General features: G+C 50.5%; 1 protein-coding gene across 1 annotated transcript; it reads right to left on the minus strand.

Moving 5' to 3' along the window:
• Window positions 1-468: 468 nt before the first annotated feature.
• Window positions 469-20,530, minus strand: KCNJ1 (potassium inwardly rectifying channel subfamily J member 1). Its single transcript, XM_063178522.1, has 3 exons — window positions 20,382-20,530; window positions 18,101-18,171; window positions 469-5,478 (listed from the first exon to the last, which is right to left on the minus strand). Exon 3 carries the CDS (start codon window positions 5,453-5,455, stop codon window positions 4,340-4,342), a length of 1,116 nt encoding a protein of 371 aa, XP_063034592.1. The 5' UTR covers window positions 5,456-5,478; window positions 18,101-18,171; window positions 20,382-20,530; the 3' UTR covers window positions 469-4,339.
• Between the last annotated feature and the right edge of the window lie 6,694 nt (window positions 20,531-27,224).

The raw sequence follows: 27,224 nt of genomic DNA on the forward strand, positions 1-27,224 counted from the left end.
TTCACCAGAGGTTTTAGGAACTTGCACATTTTCCCTCTTTGCTCACATTCCTGGCCTGGTGCTGTTTTGTCTCTGCCCCTGTGGGGAGCAGGAGCTGGGTCAGCACCACGACCATGGGTCAAGGCAGGGGATCCTGGCTGCTCCCAGCAGAATTCCCAAGGGTTTGCCTGGGAGGGGGAAGGGGAAGGGACACCTCAGCTGCCACCACTTGTGTCCTTGCTTGCTGCTGGCTGGTTTGGGGTGAGCAGCAGAGTTTCAGGGAATTGTGTCCAGGCAGGAACTATGCAGGCATTCTGTGGCAGCCTGTGAGCAGTGCCTGCCACAATCCAGCAGTGCAAGTCAGTGGGAGCATCTGAACCGTGTGCCAGGGGCTTTTGTTGTTATTATTGTTGTTATTATTATTTAGAGGTGTCTTTTCACCAGCTCCTCCCTGAGCATGTGTGCAGACAGACAGCAAACCAGCACATGTCAGTTTACCAAAAGCAGTTATTTTAATTCATGGCCCTTTCTCCAGCAGTCAGCAGGATGCCTTATTCATTTGCCAGCAGGAGGGTAAATCTATTTCAAAATGACTGAAATATTATGCACAGCTTGAATGAGTGTTTAAAATAAATACAGTAGAAGAAACATGTTGTTTGTGAAATGAGAAGATAAATTAAGTTTAGTGCAGACACATTATTCCCAAGCCTGGCTGCTTGGCTTTCCCAGTGAAATCCTTCAGGCCTTAATCCAGCAGGAATGGTGTGGTTTGTTGCCCTGAAGGGCAGGCCTTTCTCCTGAGGCCTTTGCAGGGTATGGAGCAGGCTGTCAGCTCCACGGGGAGCCCCAAAGGCAGGAGGGCACCCGAGGGAGCAGGACCTGGGCAGAGCTGGGGGAGTGAAGCCCTGCCAGGGTGAGGAGCCCGGCCTTTGTCTCCCAGAATCAGCTCTGTGGTTCCCTCCAGCCACTTCTGCTCAGCAAGATTAAGTTTATTTTCATCCTCTTAACTGAACTTTCTTTTAATGGCAGCAGGGGTGACAGCCCCCAAAATAGCTTTTCTCTGGAGCGTGTCCTGAGGGGCCTGTCCCCGATAACCTCCTTCCTGACCAGGCCTTTATCTGCAGGGTGACAAACTGCTCTCCCTGGACAGCCAGAGGAAATTCCACTCATTGTTGTGCTGCTGCTGGGCTCAGCCTCAGCTCTATCTGCTGCTGCTGCTGTGGGGCTGCCAGGCCTTCCTGGGGTGACAACCACGGGAGGCTCACTCTGGGATTCCCAGCCAGCTCCCAGCATCATCCTGCTCCAAGGGAGCCTGACAGCTCTGTCGGCTTTGGATCCATCCCCTCGAATCTCCTCTGCTCCTGGATCCCTTCCAGTGACACAAAAATACACAAAAGAACAATCACCCTTGCCCTGGTGCAGCTCCCTGTGCTGCAGGCTCCAAGGCAGGTGGGGCTGTCAGCACAGGGAGCACAGACAGCCACCCCACAGGGGATCAGGTGAGGGTCAGATATCAGCACAGGCAGCCACCCCACAGGGGATCAGGTGAGGGTCAGATATCAGCACAGGTAACACCCCACAGGGGATCAGGTGTTTTCTCAGCACAGGTAACACCCCACAGGGAATCAGGTGGGGGTCACATCTCAGCACAGGTAACCACGCCACAGGGAATCAGGTGTTTTCTCAGCACAGGTAACCACGCCACAGGGAATCAGGTGTTTTCTCAGCACAGGTAACCACCCCACAGGGAATCAGGTGTTTTCTCAGCACAGGTAACCACCCCAGAGGGGATCAGGTGTTTTCTCTTTGAGCTGTGGGAGCACTCCATGCTTCTAGAAATGGAGCAACACCTCCTCATGCTCACACTGCAGGGACAGAGCAAAAGGTTCCATCACAGGTCAGAAGAACATTGAGGTTTAGGATTTTGAGGAGCCTTTCCAGGGGCAGTACCTGAAGTGCATTGTTTAGGGACCCTCCAGGCTTTAGAGGTGTGCACCACCTCTTGGGCAGGCATGCAGAGCATTTGATTTCTTTTCCCCACTAGCACTAACATCCCAAACCAGTACTTAAATAGGAATTTTCCCTGACTCCTCATTGCACAGCTGGGTTTGACCTTTCAAATGGATTTGCTGTTTTTGTCCAGTGGGGACACTTTTTCTGCTTCTATTAAAGGCATCTTGATGCATCTCCTCTCCCAGGGGTAAGAGGGTTATGAGCCTTGAGCCCTGAAGTGCCACTTTCTGGAGACATTGCACCCAGGGAACTGCACAGGAAGCCCTGGGAGGAAATGCAGCAGCAGCTCTGGAAGGATGGAGCAGCCTTTGGTTCAGACCACTCTGGGACTCTGGACATGTCATTTCACTTCCCTGCTCCCTCTGAGATTTCTGTACATGACCACTGATTTCTTGATGTTTGTTTTGGGGGATCAAAACTGCCCTTCCAGGCTGATTATATGAGGGGCACTAAGGTGCTGTGGTGATTGGGACTGTAGAGTATTTTTTACCCTGTTGGTTTGCAAAGTTGCAGTGCAGCACAATGAGAATATCAGGCAGTATCTGTGAGTTACCTCAAAGGTCTCACTCCTGTTCTCCCTGCTCAGTTCTGGCCCTGGTGCAGCCACTGTTGGTAGCTCTGATGTGTGGTGAGAGCAGAACTTTGTGTGCTGACCTTTCCACCCAGAGTGGAGAAGGGTGTGACAGTGGTGCACAGAGGAAAGAGTGACACAGCTGAGAATTGGCTTTTAAAGTGCTTTAGTGACAGAACTGTTCATAGCATTGCTCTCTGTGCAATGTCAGTGTTTGTGTCCCGTGGTACAGATGGCAATTGGAGATACAGAGCAGAGTGATTTGTTCTGAGCCAAGAGAGGAGCTCACACTACACTGGCACTAGGACCTGAACACTCCTGGTTCCCAGAGTTTGATTTCCATACTCACACTGTGCTCATTGGCAGCACAGCTTTCTCTTGTCATCATCTGACCTGCTGAAATCTCCCCGTCTTATGAAACCACTTAGTCTAGCAGCTTTTAACAGGATTTCCATTTTACCACAGCATTGAAAATTGATGAGTTGAGTTACATCACTGGGAAGAGTTCCCAAAATCTCTTTGGTCTGCCACTAGGACTCTCAGTAACAATGAATTGGGGTGAAAAACCCTGACTGTGAGGAAGTAGAAATTCACTAAAAAGGTGTTGAAGCTTCTTGTTGCATTTATGTCAAAAATCAGCCCCAGAAAATGTTCAGCACTCCTCAGCGCCCACTGAGCAGGAGTTGTTTCCTGTAAGGATGCACATTTGGTTGTGGGGGGATGAACAGTTTGGAACCAAATCTGAAGTCAAATGTTGGTAGGAGGCTCCTGGGCTCTGTTTTTGTTTGAACAGGAGCTTTGTGCTTCAAAGGGGAAGATAATCTCTGTTTGCATTGGGGATTTTTTGGAAGGATACATCCAGAGGCGGGAATTTCCTCTCTTCTCCCACTGGAGGGCTTTCTGCCAGGTGTGAAGGAATGAATGTGTTCTCCATCTCCCCACCTTTCTGGAGAATTGTCTTCGAATGGTTCCCTATTCCCCATCCAGGCAGCTCCTGGGGCAGTGAAGAGCAGCTGAAGGCTGGGATAGCTGGGAATAAGCTGCAAAATTCCTTTTGTCCCAGAGTGGGTCTCTGCTTCTCCTTGGGTTTTCAGTTATCATTTCCATTTGGCTTTTTCCCTGAAAGGAGTCAAAGGCTTTCAGAGGGGAGAAGTCACATTTTGGAGTTGGAGATGCAGCAGCTTGGCCCAAGCTCTGCCTTCTCTATTTCCTAGGCTTGTCCCATCCCTTACTGCTCTGTCCTGCAGCTGTACCAGTCCCAAAGAAAGAGGGAAGGAATTGTTCCAGAACATTCCAAGGTGCTCAAGTTCAAGAGCCAGAGACTCTGTTTTCGTAGAGGACTTTGGCAACCAGAAAATTTTTTGAGGTTTTGGCTCCTAAGTCCTTTAGGTTTCTTTAACTTTGCCTTCTGTTTCACCTTTTCACGTTCTCCTTCCAGCAGCTGTGTATCTTAATTGTCCTAAAATTTCTTTCCATCTTTTCAGGCTTTTAAACACCTTTGCACACCTCTGAAAACTTCAGTGAGTTGGACACTCCAACATAGCAGCTTCATTAAATGTCCCATGGATATAAAAATATAAATTCTATGAAATATATATAGTGTAGTTAAATAGTGATCACTGGTATTCTGCTCCTCTTTGATTGGAGGCTTTTGAGGAAACAAATGCTGGGTTAGAGCAAACCCAAACCTGCCTTTCTGTTTTGTTTTACTGATTATTTATTAATCCTCTCAAGACTGAATTCTCTCTGAAAACTCAGCCCCACGAACACCTGGCACTACATTTTTGTGTCGCTGGTTTCATTGACTTCAGACAAGACAAAGCCAGGATTGTCATAACCTTTCTTCTCTTTGGCTTTGGCTTCCTTCTCATTGTAGAGGCAGAAGGCACAGTGGGGAGTCTCCACGGCCACTGTCTTGCTGAAGTTCTGGAAGTCCACTCTGTATTTCCCTTCTTTGGTCTTGGACACGATGGGAGCGAAGCGGTACCCCCAGAGCACCTCCTCGGGGATGTAGGACGTCCTCACCTGGCAGGTGGCACTGGTGGCCTCCACGGTGCCATCCAAGAACACCACCAGCTCAAAGTCCTGCTGCAGGAGGGTTTCTGCTGCCATGTGGAAGAAGGGGCTGTTCTTGTCTATGATGTGGTAAATGGTGAGGGGCGAGATGAAGAAGAGATTCTCGTTGCCGGCGTCCACCACGAACTCGATGTTGACCTGGTCCAGGATGATGGTCTCCCCCTCGGGGGTGATGGTGGTCCTCAGCAGCTTCCCGTAGATGTGGCTCCCGATCAGCAGGCTCTTGCGGAGGTTGGCCACGCGGATCAGGAGGCAGAGCTTCCCCCCACGCTTGCTGATGACAGCGTTCTTGCTGAACGTGATGGTCTTGGCCCGGTTTTTGGACCTGGAGATCTTGGCCAGGATGGCCCCACACATGAAGGAGTTGATGATGACGCCCAGGATGGACTGGAAGATGAGCAGGAAGATGGCAGTGGCACACTGCTCCGTGACACACCTGAAGCCATACCCGATGGTCACCTGGGTCTCCAGGGAGAAGAGGAAGGCTGAGGTGAGGCCGTTGATGTTCTCCACGCAGGGGGTGTGGTTGATGGAGGGGTTGAACTCGGGCAGGTCTTTGTGGATGTAGGCCACGACGTACCAGAGCAGCCCAAACAGGAACCAGCTGCCCAGGAAGGCCGAGATGAAGATGGTCATCTTGTACCTCCACCTGAGGTCCAGGATGGTTGTCCATATGTCGATCAGGAAGACAAACCTGGACTGCTCCACGTTGCCAAACTCGATGTTGCACCTGCCATCCTTGGAGACGAGCCTGGCGCGGCGCCGGCTGCGCTCCCGGAGGCGGCTGCTGAAGCGCTCCCGGAGGTAGCTGAACATCCCCAACTGCTGCTGACGGGGCTCTGCAGGGCGAGAAACAACCACCAGGAGGGTTTAACCTCTGCCTGCAGCCAGGGAAAACTCCGACACGGGCCCTTGATTAGATCAAAGTTATATAATTTGCATATTTCCCCACAGTTGGTGGGGAAGAGTTCCAGTGAGCTGGGGAGGAAACTCAAGAGTTCCTTGCCTAAGGAGCATTCCAGCAAAACCCAATCATTTAGGCTTGCTCAATAAACTCTGAGCAGTCAAGTGTTAAGATTGTCCTGTGCTCGGTTGTGTAAGTGAAGCCTGGAGCAGCTATAACTCCATCATGGGCATGTGTGGGGAAAACTGCTGGGTTTGGAGACCTCTCTGCCTTTCAGGAGATGAATCCTGGTCTGTTGATGCAGTTTTCTGTGTATCTTGACATTAGGAGACCCTGGATGAAATGTGGATAGGAAATTTAGGGACAAAGGGGAGCAGATGCAGAAGGCATAATTAAGGCAGACAAACAGTTATTTTTAGCATTGTTAGAGATGGGTTTGGAGGTGTGAAATTCAGATCCTGGAATCACACAAGCATCTCAAAGAGGATTATTAAGTGAGAACAAAAGAAAATATGAAACTCCAGCAAGAGAATTTGGGTGTTTGATCACCACAAAGGTGATGCTAAGACTAAGAATGGATTTCTGAACCTGATGCTTTAAAGGAAAGTGTATCTCTCTGTCCCTCTTATTTTGTCCTGTATGTCCAACCATGTTAACAAGAGGCCCAGGGAATAAGAGTCATTGATGGAGAAAATGCTACAGATGTGTTCAGACTGGAATTTGGATCACTCTACGTCTGAAAAATACCAGTGTTGGAGCTCCTCAGATACACAGGTGTGGGGAGAGGCTGATGCACTGCAGAGCCAGACACTGCCTGGGCTGTTCCTGGGCCATCCTAGGCCTGATTTTGACCCAAAACTTAGGAGTGTTTTCAGAAATGATCGATTTCTGAGTTTATCACCCTTGAAGCATAAAATGTGTTTGATTGCCAGAGAGGATGTTGGATTAGTGCACAGTGAGCCTGCCCTGGACCCATGTGTGCCTTTTTCTCTTGCTTGTGTTGAACAAAATCCTTCTGAGTGCCTGAATGAGCTGTGTGCTGTGATCATGTGTCCTGGGGCAAAATGCTGCAGCTTCCAAACAAAGAAAGAACTTGAGGGGAAAATATTCCCAGTGCTGACTCACACAGGGCTGTTCTGGGCCTGCTGGGTGTCTGAGGAGGAGAATCCCCAGCCACACAGAGTGAGGGTTTGGGTTCCTGCAGCTGCCAGGGGATGCTTCCTTTGGGAGAGCTGCGAGTGCACCTGGAACGAGGAGATGTTGAGGGTTTTGTGTTTCTGTTACTTTACCTTCCCAATAGGGAGGGACAGTAAAACAATTTTTAGACATTTTTAGAGCAAGCTAAAGATGCTACACCCTTATCTCAAACCCTGCCTCCTATCACCAGCCCACCCAGGCTTCCTTTTGGTCAGCAACAAAATGCTTGGGCTCAAATTGGTGGCAAGTGCACTGCCCAAGTTTTGCTTGATTTCACATGCTTAAGTATTTGTGGCAAGAGCTGTTTACCTCACCTAAACTCTAATTTCATGTATCCAAAATGAGGATAATCCCAAGTGAGTTGTTAGACACTGGAGGGAGTTTCTTGTGAAATTTGTCTCATTTAAATGCAGCTATTTAAACTGTGTGCCAGTTGTACGGCTGACACAGGGACTCCAAGTGCCCCCTCTGAGGGTGCCCTTGCCACCACAACAGCTTTATGAAGTCAAGAATTGCTGCTTGGCAAGGTCCCTTTACCCTGCAATATTAACTTAGAGAAGCTGCCTGATGTCTCAGCTGGCCAAAGCAGAAATCCTCCCACTGGACCCAGTTACAGGCACCAGAAAACATCTTCACAGGGGTCAATCAGGAGCAAAGAGAAAATATTAAATGATCAAGGATGGAGTCTAAGTACAAAATAATTGCATTTTGTACAGTCAGAAGTAATTCTATTATTTAATGTCCTTGTTAGTATCAGCAGCCCTAAGAATAAACTCATTTCTATGTCTCTTACACCTGCCTTCTTTCTGCACTTGGACTGAATCACCTTCCTCCCCTGCTCAATAAAAGAAAGAAATGAAGGTCACTTTGTACTGTACCTTTTCACCCTTTTGCTGTTGAATTTATTGGTTGCATATGGAGCTGACAGAGGTTAAACTTTAAGCCTGTATTCAAGGAAAGGGGAATGAGGTCACACTTTCCTGAGCATTTCTCAAGTTTTATTTTCCTGATGCATTTTTAATATGTCCATGTTAATGCATATTTTGAACAGAAATAAAAGATTCCTGTGCAACACATTAGTCCAAGAAATTTTCCAGGGTTTAGGCTTACTGTGCAAAAGCACCCAACTTCAGCTGGCCCTTGTGTTCATTTTCTGCAGGAATGTGAACATTGGCTTTACCAGAATGGCAGGGTGAAATTCTGGGATGCCTCACCTTGTACATAATGAGCTGCACTTGCACTCCTTAGGCATAGAGGGGCTCCTGACCTCAGGGAATGGGTGTGCAGGGGAGAAATCTGCAGGAATTCTGGTTTCTGATCTGCCCGTGTCCTCACAGCAGGGGTGATGACAAATTACTGTCACAGCTCTGATCCAGCCTCCACTGACACCTCCTGGAATTTGGGTGAGGATCTGGACATGCAGCTGAACAGATAACAGCCACAGAAGAGCTGAGAACAAGATGCTCAGCCTGGATCCTTGAAAACAGGTCCCCAACTCCACCAGTCTTCTCCTGCCTCTTTAAATTATCCATGGCCCCTTCTGAGGCTCCTTTACAAGCCCTGCTTAAGCTACCCTGGAGCAGATCAAAGAGGCAGAAGAATTACACCTCTCTTCAGGCAGGTTGACAAAGGAATTCTCCTTTCAACAAATCCTTTGCCCCCACACACAGCTGAAATGTGTTGATTTGCTTCGGCAGGAGAAAAATTCCCTCCTGGATAAGCATGCTGTGAGCATATCACCAACTGTCTGGAGGAGATTATATAAAGTTATATAATACAGCAATTAAAAGCCTGTTAATTCAAATCAGCAAAGGTGCCTGACTACCTGCTAGCTAATGTTTACCAGGATATGTTTCCTGTTGGGCCCAAGTAAACAGGGCAGTGCTGTCTGTGTGGAATTCTGTGTTGTGGGACTCAGGGAATGCTGCTGTCCCCAGGCATGGAGTGTTTACAGAGGGTGCCCTGCTCAGTTCCCCAACGGGGGCACATTCACCAATAAAAACCCCAGGAACAAACACGACCTGTCAAGGTTAGCTGTGGAAACAAGGAGGTTCCTCTTCCCTGGCCCAGTCTTGTGTTTCCCAGTGATCACCAGAGGAAGGAAAAAGTTCCATGTTTCCATTCTCAGCTTTCCCAGCACTCCAGCAGTGCCTCCACCCCAAATATCTGAGCTGTTCCCTGTATTTCTGCCTGCTCTCTGCAGCCCTGCAGGTGGGTGACACCAAACCTGGCAGGTCTGAGCAGCTGGAGCTCCTCTGCTCCCTCAGGAATGTTACTGAGTGCTTCTCTTTGCCCTTGCTTCCTTTCAGCTGGTCTGTTCTGAAAAGTATGGACATGGGGGATAACGACATTCAATTGTTCCTTGGGTAAGTTTTAGTGCAGGGATTTGGCTTTAATCCCAGCCACGTGCAGCCCTTGAGGAGATCAGAGGGGGGAGGAAGGAAAAGGTGTTGAATGTTTGATGGGGGCCTGATAAGAGCAAGGTTCCATCTCCTGCTCTGTCCCTCAGTTTGGTGTCTGTGGCTCCAGACTCCTTCCCTCCCTGCAGCAGAGGGTGAGGGAGCCAGGCTGGCACCAGGGATCATTAGGGGGAGACAGAGCAGCTCCTGAGCCCGCAGCCTGCCTGGAAACATCTTTGTTAGGGATTCAGAGGAAGTTCTAAGCAGCTTAGCTAGAAGAAAGGGGATACAGAGTTAAAGGATTATTTTTTTTTCAGTCCTGTTCAGTTCTTTGCAAAACTCAGATCTTCTTTCAGTCCTTTCTGTGTTTTTCTTTTTGTTGAACTTTCTCTGAACAAAGTACGGGAAATATCCAATTCCTAATACCTTATCAAATCCATTTTTATTAGAATAGCAAACTCTAACACTTACTCTCATGGTGTTATCTGCTGGCTGCTCCACTGCTGAGCCCTTTGGGGAGGAGAGCTCCTCTGCCCTGTGCCAGCTGCCCTGGGCAGGGCAGGAATGGGGCAGGATGGGATGGGCTGGGATGGGATGGGATGGGATGGGATGGGATGGGATGGGATGGGATGGAGAGAAGGAATGGGCCTGTTGGGATGGGATGGAGCAGGATTTGGGCTATTGGGATGGGATACACCAGGAATGGGCCTGCTGGGATGGGATACACCAGGAATGGGCCTGCTGGGATGGGATAGCAGTTGCACCATTCTGTCTTGTTGCTTATATCAAAATCAGAATAAAGGACTGCCACAGAAAGCTGAATCAATTGGGAGTGGAAGAAAATCTAAGGTGCCTGCAGCAGCCAGTTGGCCTTGGGGTCTGTCTGTAGAGAACCTGATTGGAACCATCCTCTGAGCATCCTGAGGGACACATCTGCCAAGGGACCAGACCTGCTGGCACTGGCAAGGTTCCTTCTTGGCCCTGGCAGTGCCACCATGGAATATTTATCCTTGGCAGCAGTTGGAGCTCTGAGCAGTGTGGCTGTGCCTCAGAGTGTCGCCTGACATGCCAGCTCCATGTGGGAAATGTGATCCTTCCATCCGGCTCAGAGCTAAGCTGGAGCCTTGTCACAGCTCCAGCCCAGTGACTGCATTTGCCTAAAGCCCAAGTGGAATTTCAAGTGGATGCCCCACAGGATCTTATCCCCTGCCTTGCCCTCTCTCCTGCTGAACAGAATTACTGTGAGCTCTCTGGGCTACCCTTTTCCATCAGGACAGGCAGGGGGACACCTGGGGGCATAATCCATAATATCCCCTGGGAAAATGGAATATCCTTGGAAGAGGCGTGTCCCAGCCCAGATTTCTGTGGGAGCACACAGCTCTGTGTGAGCAGGGAGAAGGGAGAGGTCTCAGAGCTGCAGGAAGCAGGACTGGCCCAGCCAGGCCAGGACATGGACTGTCCCCTCCCTTCCTCTGCTCATGGCCTGACTCTGTGGAGCAGAACCCTGCCAGTTCTGACACCTGTGGGATGCAGGGACTCCACAGGAGCAGTTGGTTCCTCAGGGGACTCAGGCACCCCAGAAATGCTGCCCTGCCCTGCCCTGCCCTGCCAGGGGGCTCTGCCCCTCTGCCTTACATGAGACCTTCTCACTGAGCCTGGCACCTGTTCTGTAGGATTTGGGGCTGATGTGCTGCTGCTGAGCAGCCCCAGTGTGACTTGGGTGCCCCTTGGCGCCACTTCCATCATATTTCTGTGATAACAGTCACTAATTCCACCCATGCTGTGTCCTGTACACATGGTTTGAAAGGAGGGGCTGCAGTTCCACCCCCCTAGATCTGAAGGGAAGAAATAATTCCCTCATGGGAACACAGGGCAGTGAATAAATGAAAGAACAGGCACTGCAGCACTGGGGACTCAAGCAAATCTTGTTTTCTGAAAGCTTAGGAGTGTTTGGGGTCCTCAAAGGTTAAAATATTTACCTCAGATGTATAAATAAAGGATTTACAGCAATAAAGACATTACTGTCACTGTTAGCAATTAACAATTCTGTAATTAGTGTTGCACAGAAATTAATCCAGGGCTGCATTTGCTGGGGGAGAGCTAAAGGCTCCAGCAGACTGAGAGCAAAGGACACATCCCATACACAAACCTGGGAAGGGTTTGGGAGAGGAGCAGAAGCAGAATTTCCTCCTGTCCTGGCCCTTGGAAACCCCTCTGGCTGCACAAAACCATCTGCCAGCTTTCAGCAACATTCCCTTCCCAGGCACCAGGGCAAACATCAGAATTGGGTATTTTTGCAGTGCCAGGTTGGTTCCATGGTTGCTCCTTCTGCTGGGATAGGGAGTTCCCAGGCACCAGCTCAGGTGCAGCCACGCTGGGATGTTGCCTCTGCACACACAATACTGGGAGCTGAGCTGTTTCTCCAGCAGGATTTCTCATTTCTATTTTCAGACAAAAATGTTTCCACTGAAAATACTCAGGTTTTAGTAGGAAATTGCTGTTTAGAATAAAGAATTTCTCAAGCAAATTCTATCTTTTGGGATTTTTAATTTGGCCAAAAAAATCCCCATAAATAATTCTCATTGCGGTAGGGTTGAGTGTGACATGTTGGGGTTGCACGAGAAAGAAATAAAAAGGGATTTAACTCACCCTCAATCTTGCACTAGATTTCTGTTCTACTTTAAGACAATTGATTTTGATGGGCTGAGGAGCCTTGAACATAAAGGCTTTTGCTTTTAGCTGAAATGTTTCATGGAGAAAGGCAGGTTTTGTGTGGCTGCTCCTGCTCTGTGTTGCCAGACAAAGGCACTGCCCCGTGAATGTGCGAGAAGGGCAGAAGGAAATGGGCTCTCACCTGGACATGTGGGATTGATCTGAATGCAGTGAACCCTCAGCAGCGAGGCTGGAAGGCAAATGCTGCACAAACACCCCCAAAAAGCCACAGGGGAAAGGGGCAGAGTCATGTGAGCCAGTTGTGCACATTGCCCATGCTGGTGTTCTTTGCTGAGCACTTAAGTGTTGAATCATTAACTCTCGTGGTGTTTCTGCAGGCTGGCAATGTCAGGTGTCAGTCACAGCTGCTGCAGAGCCCAGAGGCAGCTGGGGCTGGGGACACAGCAGGGACAGACTGCCAAGGCAGAGGCACCTGTGAGCAGGGCCAGGGCTGACCCTGCTCTGCCCTCAGATCGCTCAGCACCCAGCACTGCCCGGCAGGTGAAAGCTCTGCCCCTGTCCAGGCTTCCTTCCCAAAGTGCTGGAGGATTTCTCTGATGAAAGCTCTGCCCCCATCCAGGCTTCCTTCCCAAAGTGCTGTGGGTTTATCAGATACTGCTGTGCTGCTGGCTCAGCCAGGCCCAGTGCTGGGGTGAGAGCAGAGAACTCAGCACTGGTCACCTCAGAGGTGGGAAAAGGGCACAGGAGAGCATTGAAGCCCCTCTGGGTCACCTCAGTGGGTTGGGAATGGGCTCTGCTCCCTCAGGGCACAGGAGAGCATTGAAGCCCCTCTGGGTCACTTCAGAGGGTGGGGAAAGGGCTCTGCTCCCTCAGGGTACACAAGGAGCATTGAAGCCCCTCTGGGTCACTTCAGAGGGTGGGGAATGGGCTCTGCTCCCTCAGGGCACACAGGGAGCATTGCAGCCCCTCTGTGTGGGCTCTGCCCAAGGACAGAAACCACACAGCAAATGCTGAGGGACAGAGTCCCCCCATAGTGGCCCAGAGAGCAGTTCCAGCTCTGGAGCAAGGACGTGGGAAGGGCACTCAGAGCACACCAAGGGCCTGGCTGGCCCTGCCACACCACACTGATCCTCAGGGCAGGGTTTGGTGGGAGCCAAGGGAAGGGCAAAGAAAGCCCAGTCCTGTGTGGGACTGCAGCAGGAAGGGCTGCTCTGAGGTTTTGGGGTACAAAGAGCTGCTGGTAGCCCTGGTGGTGTGCCTGCCACCCTGGGGTCTCTGCTCTGCTGCCATCTCTGCCCTGCTCACAGTGCCAGGGAAAACCCCAGCCAGGCAGGGAATGTTCTCATGGAATGTGAAGAGCACTCTCCTCACCTGAGGCTGCAGTTCCAGCCTTTGGTGCTCACCAAGGTGACTTTGGTTTCCCAACTCCCCCTGTGCAGCCTGGCTGGGTGCCAGGAGCCCGAGCAGGGCACAGAGGCCTGTCACACTGCTCTGGATCAGCCAGACTCAAAGCCTGCTGTGCCAGGTTTCCAGTGGGAATGGCAGCCCCTGAGCAGCTCCCAGACAGCAGGGTTGGAGAGGAAAGACCTGGGGATGTACAGCAGGATGGGATGGGTGGGAGCTGCACTGCCCAGCCCCTGAGATGGTCATGGCAGGATGCACTGGCCTGGAAACAGCAGGTGCTGAGCTGAGGCCCTGACTCTGTGTGCTCACATGTTTCCATCTCTCTCTAACTCCTGGTCCCTGTCTGCAAAGGAAATCACAATCATTTCTCTACTTTACATGCAAGTTGAGGCTATTTTAGGGCTGAGGCTGGGGTTTCAGCAGGTGCTGTTTTAGTGCTCAGCACCTCTGCCCTGCCCTTTAGAGTACTGCAGCAGCCTCAGTAGGAACTGCAGGGATCCCTGGGCAACTGTCAGGGATTCTGGGACTTTTCAGGAGCACTGCTGTGCTATAAATAGAATTTATTGTGATTTGTTTCCCACAGAAGGCAGTTCTTTCACATTTTATCCCTTTCCTCATGTAAACACAGACCAAAGTGAGGGAGGCTTTCTCTCAAGATCAAAGTGTGTGTGGAACTCTTCCCTTGGATCATTCACAGCACTGCACTGTGTGTGAAGCATTTCCCAGCTCTGCCTGTCTCACCTGCCAGGGATTAAAGGCTGCACTGCAGCCTGAGTTCTGTGCTCATGACTTAGCACTGCACATCCCCTTCTTTAAATAACAGTACTTTCAAAGTAAATCCCACAAATACATCATTTACACAGGGCTTTTCTACTCTTAGTTCTTCTGCTACTGTTCTGTCTGTCCCTGGCTCTGCTGTTGCTTGGATCTGGCTTTGTTTTGCAGTTGAGTTGTCCTTGTTTCCTGAATTTCTGTGTGTGGGATCAGTGTCTCTCAGACAGGAGTAGTGACAGACCCTGAGCTTCATGCTCATGTGCCAGGCTCCTCTCAGTGTGTCCTGCCTCTCGTTCAGGAGTTTCCCAGCAGATGTGTTGAAAGGAACATCACTCCAGACTTGCTCTGCATTAATAGACATTTTGGACTTCAGCTTCTGAACTCACTTCTTACCTCAGAAGCATGAAGGCCCTCCCTGATATCTGCAGTCAAAGTCAGCTGGGCCACAGTGGCACCACAGGGAATGGGAGGATCAGGGGGGACAATGCAGCCTCTTAATTCTCCCTGTACCTCCAGAAAGCAAAGAAACCTCTGGTGATGCCACAGAATTGCTCAGAAGGGAAAGGATTTGTTGCATTCCTGCACAGATGCACTTTTCCTTTGGATAATACAGGTTTTCTGCCCTGTGAATTCCTTTGGCTGCCCATGGTACAAGCTGAGCTGACACTGAAGCACATCAGGCACTCCCTGGAGATTTTCCCTGCTCCCCTTTTGCTGCCTGGCCCTGCTCTCCTGAGCTGCTGCAGACTGATGCTCCACCTTGAACCAGCCCAGGCTGCCCAGCCACACACCAGGCACCAGGAGGATTCCTGCCCATCACAGCTGCTCCACACTGGGACTGATGGGTTTTGTCCTGCCCCTGATTCCCAAGACTTTCAACAACATCCATTCCAATCTCACCTCAGCAATTTCCATCCCTCAGCTCTCCCTGGCTGCCTCCCCAAGGTGTGGATAACAGCCCAGATCCCAGGGATGAACAGCACAGCCTCAGCCCCTGCTGCGGCCTTTAGGCTCAGCCCAAGGCTTAGGCTGGGAGAACCTGGCTTCAGAACTTCCCAGCTGAACCCAGAGCTGGTAAAGGCATTTTGTGCTCTTTCATACAGGGTCTGATGAAGCAGATTTTGTCCATCTGGATTAGAGTCTGCTTGTGCCCAGCAGATTGGTTAAAATGTTCCCGGGATTTATTACAGTTTAATGCCATGGAAGCTAAACAAATTTCAGGAACAATTTTGAGGCTCAGATCTCAGCAGGCAGCTATTTGCCTAATGTCCTACTTTTTCATACATCTCCTGCAGAAAGAAAATAGCTTTTAGTTACACGGGAACCTGATTATTGCCTGAAATACTGGCACTGCAAATTGCCCCTTTTCAGGCCATTTCCTGCTGTCAGGGCATGCTCAGTGCCCTTGAAGGTGCTGGGGAGCACGAGCTGCAGATCTAAAGGCAGGAACACTCTGCTTTGCCTGGGATTTGCAATATTTCACCAGCAAGGCTTTTTCTATCCCCATCCTCCAGTTACTTTTGTGCTCCTAATTATTTCTAGGAGTGTAATTGACTTGCAAGACATTCTTGGCTTGCAGAGTGCAGGGAGTGAATTATTGACCCGTCACATGGGTCATTGATGTGAGGAGACGTCAGAACAAACTGGGTGCAAAGCAGCTACTCTGCATTCCTAATAGCAAATGTAAGCCATTAATAACTGTGCTGCCTGCTGCACTCAGAGCCTGCCCAATTTGGGTTTGACATGCATATGGCTGAGTTCATCCTCAGTGTAATTTGAAATTCATTGGGCACGGACTTCATCTCCTTCTGCCGCTTGAAAATCTCTCCTGTGCCGAGATGTGCTATGCTAATTCCAGACTTTATGGCTGACTTGAGATGTTACATTTGAAAAATCAAATCCAATTAAATCAACTTATTACCAAGGTCAGAGACCAGCATTCAAGTGCATTCATTCCTTGCTATTTCACAGCAAGGAGTAAACTTAGGGAGCAGATTCTGTCTTAACCCAAAACCCAACTGATCTGTTCTAATCAAATGGCTTTTGGCTGCAGGACCTAGGAAGTGCAGTCAAGTGATAAAGCATTCCCAGAGTCCAGCTGAGCTGAGTTCTCAACTTCCCACTTCTTTTGTGTATTATGGGACAAATATTCTCCTCTTTGTGCCTGTTTCCCCATCTGCTCGTAAGATGGAAGAGGAAGGAGGGGGTTGGGGGGATAAGTTCAGTGACTGCAAAGTTTTGAGTGTGGAGCTGTGGGCTGGTAACAGCATCAGCTTGCTGTAGTCAGAGTTGGAATGGAGCACAGATTTTAGGAGACTCTCAAGAGATGCCCCATTGCTATATTGGCAGGCACCTGTTTATTATCTGTGAAGGGAAAAAAGTTCTGAGAGTATAATATCTCAATATTCTCAGCAAGGAGTGAAACAGAGGGAATATACAATGGCTTTTGGAGGGGGACAAATATAAAGCTGATTTGCAGATCCTTTTGCAAATTAAAGTCTTAAGTTTGGATTTATGATGAGCTCCCACACTGTGCAAGGCTTTGTATTTAAATTACACCATCACCAAGTGCCCAGTGGCTCTTTCTGCCTCTTGTTTTTCAGCACCTAATGCAGTTCCTGCAGGAGGTCCTTATGTTCCAGACAGAACCAGACAGAAAAGTGAGAGCAGTGTTGACCTCTTGGACTCCCTTTACTGTTTCATTTCCAGGGAAAAACAGCTTAACCTGTCCAGGCATCTCACATCCTTCCCACTCATTTAGGAGCTTAAATCTGGATGGAATTTTCTGTGGTGGTGATTCATTCCACCAACCTGAGGGAACTCATTCAAGTGACTCTGGTGCCTCAGAATTCCTCTCAGCTCTCACAAACGGGCATTTCAAAGTGAATTGTTTCAAACTTCCCCAGATCTCAGCTACACAAGCAGTTCTAGGTACCAAGATTCCTATTTTAAGTTTTTGCTTCTGTTAAGTACCTAAGTTGAACCTGGAACTAAATTACTTCCAAAACTGAAGCTCTGACCCCAGCCATTAATGAGCTTTTAAAAATCTTGTATCAGTTGTGCCACTTTATGTAGGATTCAATTATGCAGCAAACCTCAGACATTATTTGAGCTTTCCAAAGTTCTACTAAAGTGGTGTAAAACCCATGAAGGATTTACTCTCACCTCACTTTACCCCTTCAAACGTTTGAAGAGCCCAGGCAGCTCATTTAAGAGAGGCACCAGAGGTCAGTTTAAATTTGAGGCTGGAGGAGCTGCTCTTCATGGTGTCTCCTCTCACCCAGGGTGACAAGATTAGACACAGCCCCCAGATTTAAACAAGAAAGGGAAGTGAGAGGGACTCTCTGGATATTAACAAACCTCCACACACAGGCTGGTCATTCAGGTCCCAGCAGCTCTGCCCTGTGATGCACATTTGTAGAACTGCCTGGTTTTCCCTTTGGGATGGGCATTCCCAGGCTTTGAGCAGTACCTGGCAGTTTGTTGCCTGTTCTGGGGTCCCCTGTGCACAGCTCTGCCCACAGCACACCCTGGCTGGGAGGGTTTGTTAAAGTCCTTTGCCTTTCTCATGGAATGCTGCAGAGGAAACAGGTTCCCATGTGCCTGCCCTGCTTTCCTCCCCACCAAACCCCAGGCATTTCAAACCTCTACCCTGGGCAAAGCAAGGAGGGAACAGACCCTTACCTGAGGGAAGCTCAGCAGGGAGGGTGAGCCCTCATCAGCCCCAGGCTGCTCCCAGCTCCTGCTCTGGGGACAGGACTCCTGATGGGGCACCCAGAGCCCGGGACTGAGCTCTAAAGCTCCTTTTCTCTGTGGGCAGGCTGAGCTGCACTCCAGGCAGGGTGTGTGGTGCAGCTTTGGGATTTTGTGCCCAGGGCACACACAGCAGGCACTCCTGGGGCAGCCTGGCTGGGAAGGGGAAGCTCCTGTGTCAAACTGCCCTCATTCCTGCTCTAATCCAAAGATTTAGGGATGTGCCTTGGTCACAGGGGGCTGAGGTGAGCTGCTGAGCCCAGAGCAGCCCTCTGGAGCTCTGAACTCCTCTTGGGAAGGGCTTTCCCACCGCCACCCCTGCTATAACCCCACTGTTCCCCTGGATGTGCTGCTCACCAGTGCTGGGCTGGGTCCACAGGGCTTCTGCCAGAGAGGTGAATTCCCAGAGCTGCACTCTTACATTTCTCCTGTCGAGGACAAACAACAAATCTGGATGGAGCTGAAACCCAGCAAGAACCCCATGGCAAGAAAATGAAGCATGGGAGTCTCCTTCCCCCACCTCCCACCGTTCCTTCACATCCAAGCACAAATCCATGATTAAGGCTTAGTGCCCTTTGCCCTCATCCTTCCCCACTCCACACAACGCTCCCAACAAGCAGGGCTGTGTTTCCAAGTCTCCACATGCTCTCCCCTCAATGTCTTCTGGCCAGTCTAGGCTCTCTCTGGAAGCAAGGACCTCCTGCAGGAGCTGCAGCAGATGCCAAGCAGTAAAAGGCACAAAGAGCCACTGGACAATGGACTGAGGTACTCAGAGAGCCCATCCCTGGAGTTCCATGCCCTCTGCATCCAGCTCCTCACTCAGGTGCTCTGTGCTGCTTTGTCCAGCTCCCCTGGACTCTGCCAGGCAGAGCCTGGAGGGCTCCAGCAGCCCCAGCTGTGATCAGGGACATGGAACCAAAGGCTCTGTGCCCATCCCAGGGACATGGAACCAAAGGCTCTATGCCCATCCCAGGGACATTCCCTGTGCCACAGGCTCTATGCCCATCCCAGGGACATTCCCTGTGCCACAGGCTCTGTGCCCATCCCAGGGACCTGGGGCCAAAGGCTCTGTGCCCATCCCAGGGACATTCCCTGTGCCACAGGCTCTGTGCCCGTCCCAGGGACATGGAACCAAAGGCTCTGTGCCCATCCCAGGGACATGGAACCAAAGGCTCTGTGCCCATCCCAGGGACATGGAACCAAAGGCTCTGTGCCCGTCCCAGGGACATTCCCTGTGCCACAGGCTCTGTGCCCATCCCACGGACATGGAACCAAAGGCTCTGTGCCCGTCCCAGGGACCTGGGGCCAAAGGCTCTGTGCCCATCCCAGGGACATGGAATCAAAGGCTCTGTGCCTGTCCCAAGGACACTGCTCTGTGCATGGAGAACACCTGCAACTGTGAGAAGTTCTCACACTGCACCTCTTTGGGCTTTTGGGACAGAGTTTAACTCCTGAGTGGCAGCTCTCAGATCAGCACTTATGGAAAAAGGCTGTGCTATAGGAAATAAAGGCTGAGTAGGAATGGCCACTTGTTCCTCTGTGATCATTCAAACCATTACCTGGTTATTTTTGTGATTCTATAGGTGACATTTTCCCCTCTTGTGCACTGAAGTTGCATGGTGCAGAAAATTGGTTTGTTTAAGCAAGAGCTCTTATAGTGTCTTTCATCAAATGTTCTCTGAGAACATTACTAATAATTCATTAAAGCAGCACTGTCAGCTGGAACACTTTTAATTACCATTTTCTGACAAGTCAACCCTTAAGTGGTATGCCCTGATTTTTAAATTTATTACTAACACATATGCAGATTTTTCTCTTTCCCTGCTGATGTTTATAGGGGATGAGAAAAGCAATTGACTGTGAGATTAAGGAAGTGAACCATGCACTACACGTTGTCATGCCCAAAATGGAAGAGAATTTAAGGGTGGTTACTTTTTTTAACTTTAGAAGTTTTGAGAACCTTGTTCCTAGAGCTCTGAGCATCTTCTGCAGCTGAGCTGGGGGGACTTGTGCTCTGAGCTGTTGCTTCTGGGGAACTGAAACACCTCCCAGCTCAGGTAGGGCTGCGGAAACCCTGGGCTGATGCTCATTAACTGTCCACTTACACACACTTAATTAGCCCTGCGGTTACTCTGGAGTTTCACTCTGAAGCCCAGGTGGCTGCTGCTAACCCAGGGTTAAACAGCAGTGCTGGCAGCTCCCACACAAATCTAACATGCCCTGAGCTTATCCCAGCCCAGTTTTTCACAGAGCTGAGGCTGAAAGCCCCTCTAGCCTCGTGGCACTGTCAGAAATGCACTCAGCATTCCCAGAGAGGAGCAGTGCCTGAGCTGCCATCAGCTGCACTCGGTGGCTGAGGGGACTCCAGCACATGCAGAGATTTTTTTGGCAGTGTTCTCCTCAGTAGCTGCTTAGTGGGAGCAGAAACAGAGGCAGAGAAGTGGCAAAGAGCTGCCCAAGGAGAGGTGAGCCAGTGACAAGGCAGACTAGAATCCACATATCCTATTCCATACAAAAAAAAAAAGAAAAAAAAAATTTGGTTCCCTTGCTGTAGTCCTGACATGGTAAATTTGTGCAAGAAGACAGAAGGGACAGTCTAGAGAAATATGGTAGGGAAGGAGTAGAACATGCCCCTTACCTTGTGTCTCAGCCAGTGCAGAAGGGAGATGGGAGAGGAGCTGCCTGTGTCCCCCAGAGCAGGGAACTCCCACAGAACTTGGGTCCAGCAGCTCCTGCATCAAGAGAAGAGAGCCCAAGGCCCTCCTTGGCTTTTATGTGTGGCTGTGGCAGGTCACACTGGCTGCCAGCTCATCTGTATGCAATGGCTCATTAATGCTGGGCCTCATCTGCACGGGGCATGTGGAAGGGTGGAAGGCAGGGGAATGGGCTGCAGGAGGGATGGGGAGGCACTGAGGAGCTGGGCTGCCAGAGTTAAACAGTAATGCAGCCTCACCTGGGGAGCTGAGTTCCTGCTGCTGCTGCCCAACGCCCCAGCCTCGTGTCCCAGCCCAGCAGCACAGGCACAGCACGGGGGCCTTGGCCAGGTGTGAGCTCCAGGCTTTGAATTGCACGGGGAGATGGTTTGGCAAGAACCATGTGCCTCTTGATGCCCCCTCTATGCTGCAGAACCCTCTGCAGCCTGGTTTAATGGGGCTGTGCTCTGGGAGCTGGCTGTGTCCTTGCCCAAACTCCTGGTCTAAACCTCCCTCATATCTGAGCTGAACCCCTGAGTCCATCTGGGCCCTTTGCAGAGGGAGGGCTGCAGGACTGACCTCAATGGGGCTGCAGGAGTGACCTCAATGGGGCTGCAGGAGTGACTTCAATGGGGCTGCAGGAGTGACTTCAATGGGGCTGCAAGAGTGACCCCTCGGCTGTGGGGCTGCAAGAGTGACCCCATTGAGGCTGCAGGAATGACCCCACTGCTGTTCACTCCTCAGTAGTGACCCCACTGCTGTGGGGCTGCAGCAGTGACCCCACTGAGACAGCAGGATTGACCCACTGAGGCTGTAGGAGTGACCCCATTGAGGCTGCAGGAGTGACCCCACTGCTGTTCACTCCTCAGGAGTGACCCCACTGCTGTGGGGCAGCAGCAGTGACCTTACTGAGGCTGCTGCCTCTCTCTCTGCACTGCTGTCACCTTGGAGCTTAGAGAAATCTTTTGTAGTTGTCAATCCTCTGCATCCTGAAGGACCAGGTGACCAAGGCCTGGGATGATCCCACCCACCTGCAGACATGAAGTGTCTGGTAAAGCAGTTCTGGCTCCCTCGTGCCCAGGAGTCATCTCCTCTCCTCCCTCTCAGTCCAAGGCTGCACTGCCTTGTGGAGGTGCCCATCCCTCTCTATGAGCAGAGGATGGCTGGGGCAGGCTGTACCCCTGCTGTAAATGAAGTTCTTCCCTCAACAACCCCAGCCTGGAAGCTGCTCTCCCCTTGGGGATAGAGCAACAAGTGCCCAGTGCCTCTGGCCACCAGCAGGGACAGCTGCAGATGGGATCCTCCAAGGCCTGAGGAACTTGGGAACAGGTTTGGATGTTCAAAACAAGTTCTGTAACAGCTGGGCAGAGCCAGGGGTGCTCAGAGTGAACAGAGGAGCTCTGTGGCTCAGGGAGGCAGTGCTGGCCCCGCAGCACTGCAAGGATAAAAGCACAGGAACAAGGAATTAACTCTGCTATTAGACACCCCTTGTTCTAATAGCTCCATCATTAATAACAATTTGATCTCTCTCAGGCAGCCCTTTTCATCTGCAGAGCATGTCAGTCCCTCTGTTCCAGCTCCTGGCAGGCAGGTGGGTCACACCAGCACCTCTGGGCTTTTACAGCACCAGGAGCTCAGGATGGAACTGCTCCAGACCCTTTACCAGGAGATGATTGATGAGGTACACCCTGAAAGAACCTGGTTATTTTTATACCCTACCTACTACACTCAGGATTCCCATCTTTTTCACCTATTGGCAGTTCATGATGGCACAAATTAATTTTCTAGCATCACTTAACACACTGCAGATTGTTTAACATAATTTTCCAAAGCATCTGGCTGGTTCTCCTGCACTGAAACTCAATGGGATTTTTCCCTCTAGCTTCAAAGAGCATAGCTGAGCCCTTAAAGGGATTTACTTCTGTTAAATATTATCTTCAAAACAGAGAAATTAAAAGCAAATGAGCTTTCTTCCTTTTTCCTCTAAGACATGTCAAAAGAATATTATAAAATAGAATAGCCTTCCCCAGCTTTCAGAGACTCCCCAAGTGAATTTCAATTGCAGGTTTTTAGGAAAGAGTGTAATTAACAACTTTATTCAGTCTGAAGCCAGAAAATACATTCTATATTTAGCATGAAAAAAAGCAGAGCAGGAGGAGGGGAGTAAATGACCTAGATTTTCACAAGTGACAAATGACTCCAAGGTGCTTGGAGCCCCCTTGGATGGCAGGGATTCCCACAAAGTGCAGAAGGATTTCTCCTCCTTGTGTCTTATATTGGACATTCCAAACCACCCAAGGCACTCTCAGAAATCCAAGGGGTTCTATTTGTGAAACTGTTTATTTATTCGCCTTGGGTAATATTCCCAAAATTGCATCCATAACCAAGCAATTAAATCCCATTTTCAGCAGCAACCTTGGTGAGCTGGCAGCTCTCCTAATTTCCAACACTGCCCACTTTTCTGAGCTTCCTTCATTGTTTTCCTGGAAATGTGTGTGATGAGAGCACCTCCCACCAGGAAAAATGGGGAAAACAAAGCATGACTGAGCTCCCATTTCCAGAATGTCCCTTGCTATATTTGCATTTTCTTGTCTTTCAGCATTCTGTTTGCCACGATAAAGGCAACATTTTCTATAAAAAGCAAGAGCCTGCTTGCCTACCAGCAGTTTTTCTGTCTAAATGCTGATAATCTCTGTTCTGTCAAAGGAAACATCCAATGCTTTTATCTCTTGGAATGGTTATTTATGGAGAGGTCTCTCGAAGATGCAATCAAAGATACAGACGTTAAAAATAGGAGGCGAGTGAGTCCTGCAGGCGTTGTTTATTCATTAACCTCGGTGCAGGAATCCTGGCAGCCTCCCAGTCCCTATTTACTGTGGGCTGGGCACGGGAGGGATGGACCTGCAGTGCAGTCCCAGGGGAGATGATCCTTCCTTCCTGGAGAGGGGATCCGTGCTTCCTGGAGAGGGGATCCTTCATTCCTGGGAGAGGGGATCCTTCATTCCAGGAGAGGGGATCCATCCTTCCCAAGGGAGATGATCCTTCCTTCCTGGAGAGGGGATCCTTCCTTCCTGGAGAGGGGATCCTTCATTCCTGGGAGAGGGGATCCTTCATTGCTGGAGAGGGGATCCTTCATTGCTGGGAGAGGGGATCCATCCTTCCCAGGGGAGATGATCCTTCCTTCTTGGAGAGGGGATCCATGCTTCCTGGAGAGGGGATCCTTCATTCCTGGGAGAGGGGATCCTTCCTTCCTGGAGAGGTGATCCTTCATTGCTGGGAGAGGGGATCCTTCATTCCAGGAGAGGGGATCCATCCTTCATTCCAGGAGAGGGGATCCATCCTTCCCAAGGGAGATGATCCTTCCTTCCCAGGGGAGGGGATCCATCCTTCCTGGAGAGGGGAGATGATCCATCCCTCCTGGAGAGGGGATACATCCATCCTGGAAAGGTGATCCTTCCTTCCTGGAGAGCTGATCCTTTCTTCCCAGGGGAGATGATCCATCCCTCCTGGAGAGGGGATCCATCCTTCCCAGGGGAGATGATCCTTCCTTCCTGGAGAGGGAATCCATCCCTCCTGGAGAGGTGATCCTTCCTTCTGGGGATGAGGTGATCCATCCTTCCTGGAGAGGGGATACATCCATCCTGGAAAGGTGATCCTTCCTTCCTGGAGAGAGGATCCATCCTTCCTGGAGAGCTGATCCATCCTTCCTTCTTAGAGAGGGGAGATGATCCATCCTTCCCAGGAGAGGTGATCCTTCCTTCCCAGGAGAGCTGATCCATCCTTTCCAGGAGAGCTGATCCATCCTTCCTGGAGAGCTGATCCATCCTTCCCGGTGGAAGTGATCCATCCTTCCCAGGATCAGACACACTCTGAGCGGGTTCCAGCCGTGCTGGAGCAGCAGGGACAGGGGGCTGAGCCCTCACTCTGCTGTCTGCGTGCCTCTGAGTCACTCCCAGAGCTCCATCCCTGGGAATAAGCACAGTCACAGCCCAGGGAAATGTGAGAGTGGGGCTTTGGCTCCTCTTGGCTTCCCCGCCAGCCTTCCCTAAATAATCCGAGCACGCAGGCAGGCAGGCAGAGAGTGTAAATCTCTGAGTGCCTGCAATGGAAGAACAGCCTTACAGATGGAGTAAATTATACCCTTCATCCGTCCCAGCACCTTCAAGCCTTGCTAGTAATGAAAGCAAAGGGTTTGTAATCACTTCAGCCTCACACGTTCTGAGCAGCAGCTTGGTGGAGCCTTGTCCTCCTCTGCTGAGTCTAATGACAAAATCTAAATGCACAGGCCATTTAAATGCTGGCAGTGAATGTGGGACCCCAGAAAGGCAGAGACCAGTGGGATTGGACTCCTGGAGGTCAGACACTGCAGTAGGGCCCTTGTGTTCTCTGCTCTCTCCTTTACAGAGTGCTGAGGATGAGCCCAGAGAGGGAAGATCCCTCCTCAGACTGGACAGCCTGAGATGCCCTGGTGAGCTATCATGGGATCATGGAATATCCTGAGCTGGGAGGGACCCACAGGGATCATCCAGCCCAGCTCCAGGCCCTGCACAGGACAGCACAACAATCCCTCTCTGTGCCTGGAATGTTGTCCAAACCCATCCCTACACTGCCCCTCCTGAGGATACTGAAATCACCCTGAGGTCTCCCCTCAGCCTCCTCCTCTCCAGGCTGAACAAACCAAGTTGTTTTGTGTCTTTCTGACACGTTCACACACTTCATTTTTCTATCATTTTCCGAGAACTGATGACAAGAATTTAGCACTATCTTTGAGTTGTTACACTGGAGCAGCTCAGCTGCCATAAAAAATTCCTAAAACCGTGGGATCTGGAATGCCCCTGGGTCCCTGGCAAGGCCTCAGGGGACAGCACCTCTGCTGGCAGTGCCACGTGGGGAAAGAGGGGCTTATGCAACTCTGCTGATGGACGGAATTATCCTGCAGCAAAGCTCCTTACCTGTATTTACTTGTAAACTTGGCTGCTGGGCAGAGCAGGGAGCGCCAGGAAAGTCCTTCCTTCCCTGGAAGTGTAGGGCAGGGGGCACTGCCCAGAGGCTCCTCTCTCCATCCTGCTGGGCTCAGCTGCAGCCCAGCACGGGCTGGGGATTCAGGGAATCCATCAGGGAATGCATCAGGGGATCCATCAGGGAATCCATCTGGGAATCCATCAGGGAATCCATGCAAACCCTTCCAGGCATGGGGCACAGAGCAGGGAGTGGGATCAGAGCAGGGATCAGGGCAAGGATCAGGGCAGGGATCAGAGCAGGGATTGGGATCAGAGCAGGGATCGGAGCAGGGAGTGGGATGGGAGCAGAGAATGGGATCAGAGCAGGGATTGGGATCAGAGCAGGGATCAGAGCAGGGAGTGGGATCAGAGCAGGGATCAGAGCAGGGATTGGGATCAGAGCAGGGATCGGAGCAGGGAGTGGGATGGGAGCAGAGAATGGGATCAGAGCAGGGATTGGGATCAGGGGCTCATGGCACTTCACATGGAGGGTGTGCAATCCCTCTTGCACAAACAGCAGGGTCACTTCCCTTTTCTAGTCACTGAATCCTTCTTTCAGAGAGTTAAGCTGAGCCTACAGAAGATAAGATAAGGCTTGTACTGATAAAGAGCCATGTTCCTGCACTGGCAGCCCTGTCTTTGTCACCTTCCCTGCACTCCTAAGCAAAGGAATCAGTGGAAAAAATGAGTGAGTGCTCTGAACAGTGGCACTGGCACCTGACTCAGAGGTATCTGAAATCTCTCCTTCTGCTTGGAGCTTGAAAAGCAGAAGTTTGACACCCTCTGTGTAGGAAAGTGTTGGAAGCCATGAAGAACTGGCCAGCAGGTAACCCCTGCTGAAGTTTTGTTTCCATATTTTCAGCTGGGTTTGTCTGGTACCGTCAGGTTTCTGAGGGACATTGGAGCTCTCAAGCTCTCACACTTTCTGGTGCACATGATGGCAGTAAAAGTGTTAATTAGTAGCTGCAACTCACTGACAAAGTTAATTAATTGGGTAGAAGAAGGAGCACAGATGTCCCAGGTACACACAACCTACCAAGGTTTTTCTGAGCAGCAATTGATCAAATACTCTGAAGCCTTAAAATGAGCTCACACTTCATTTCATTCTCTGCATGTTTCCTCTCACATTGGTTACCAAATAAACACACTTCTGGAAGCTTTAAAAAGGGCATTTGGGGAAGTTTAAGTTGTTCTCAAGGGCCTGACATGTTCCTGAATTGCCATTTGTGAGGTGCTGTCCCCACACCAACCCCAGAGAGCGTTCAGGTTGTCAGATCCAGCTTTGCTGGGAGCACAGAACTGTCTTCACACAGGTTTTCCTCTGGAGCATGTGTCATCCTGCTTGCCTGGGCCAGCCTGGAGCTGGATAAGGGGCAGGGTGGCTCAGCCAGGCATGGGGACTGTCTGCCACAGCTAGAATATCCAAACAGGAAATAGCACATATGGGTATATTTGGCTTACTTCAGTTGTCTTCTCAGGACTGTGTTCAACATCACCAGCAAAATTCAGTTGGGAATAGAATGGCACCTCTAGGTCTGGAGAATGGGTTCTGGAGAACCAGATATGGACTTGTGCTAAATCTGCTGTCTGAGCTTCAGTTTTTCCAGCCCTGGTACTTCCCAGATGAAGAAAGGAAGAGTTCTGTGTAGCTCCAGCCCTGCCTCACTCTGCCCAGCAGCGGCCACTCCTCGTGCTGCTGCTCCCAAAGCCCCTTGACAATGCCATGGGTTGATCCTGCTGCTCCCCAGCAGCTCCCAGATATTGTCATGCCTCTGCTCTCCTCTGCAG

This window comes from Melospiza melodia, chromosome 29 (genome assembly GCF_035770615.1).
Source record: "Melospiza melodia melodia isolate bMelMel2 chromosome 29, bMelMel2.pri, whole genome shotgun sequence".
Taxonomy (NCBI): Eukaryota; Metazoa; Chordata; class Aves; order Passeriformes; family Passerellidae; genus Melospiza; species Melospiza melodia.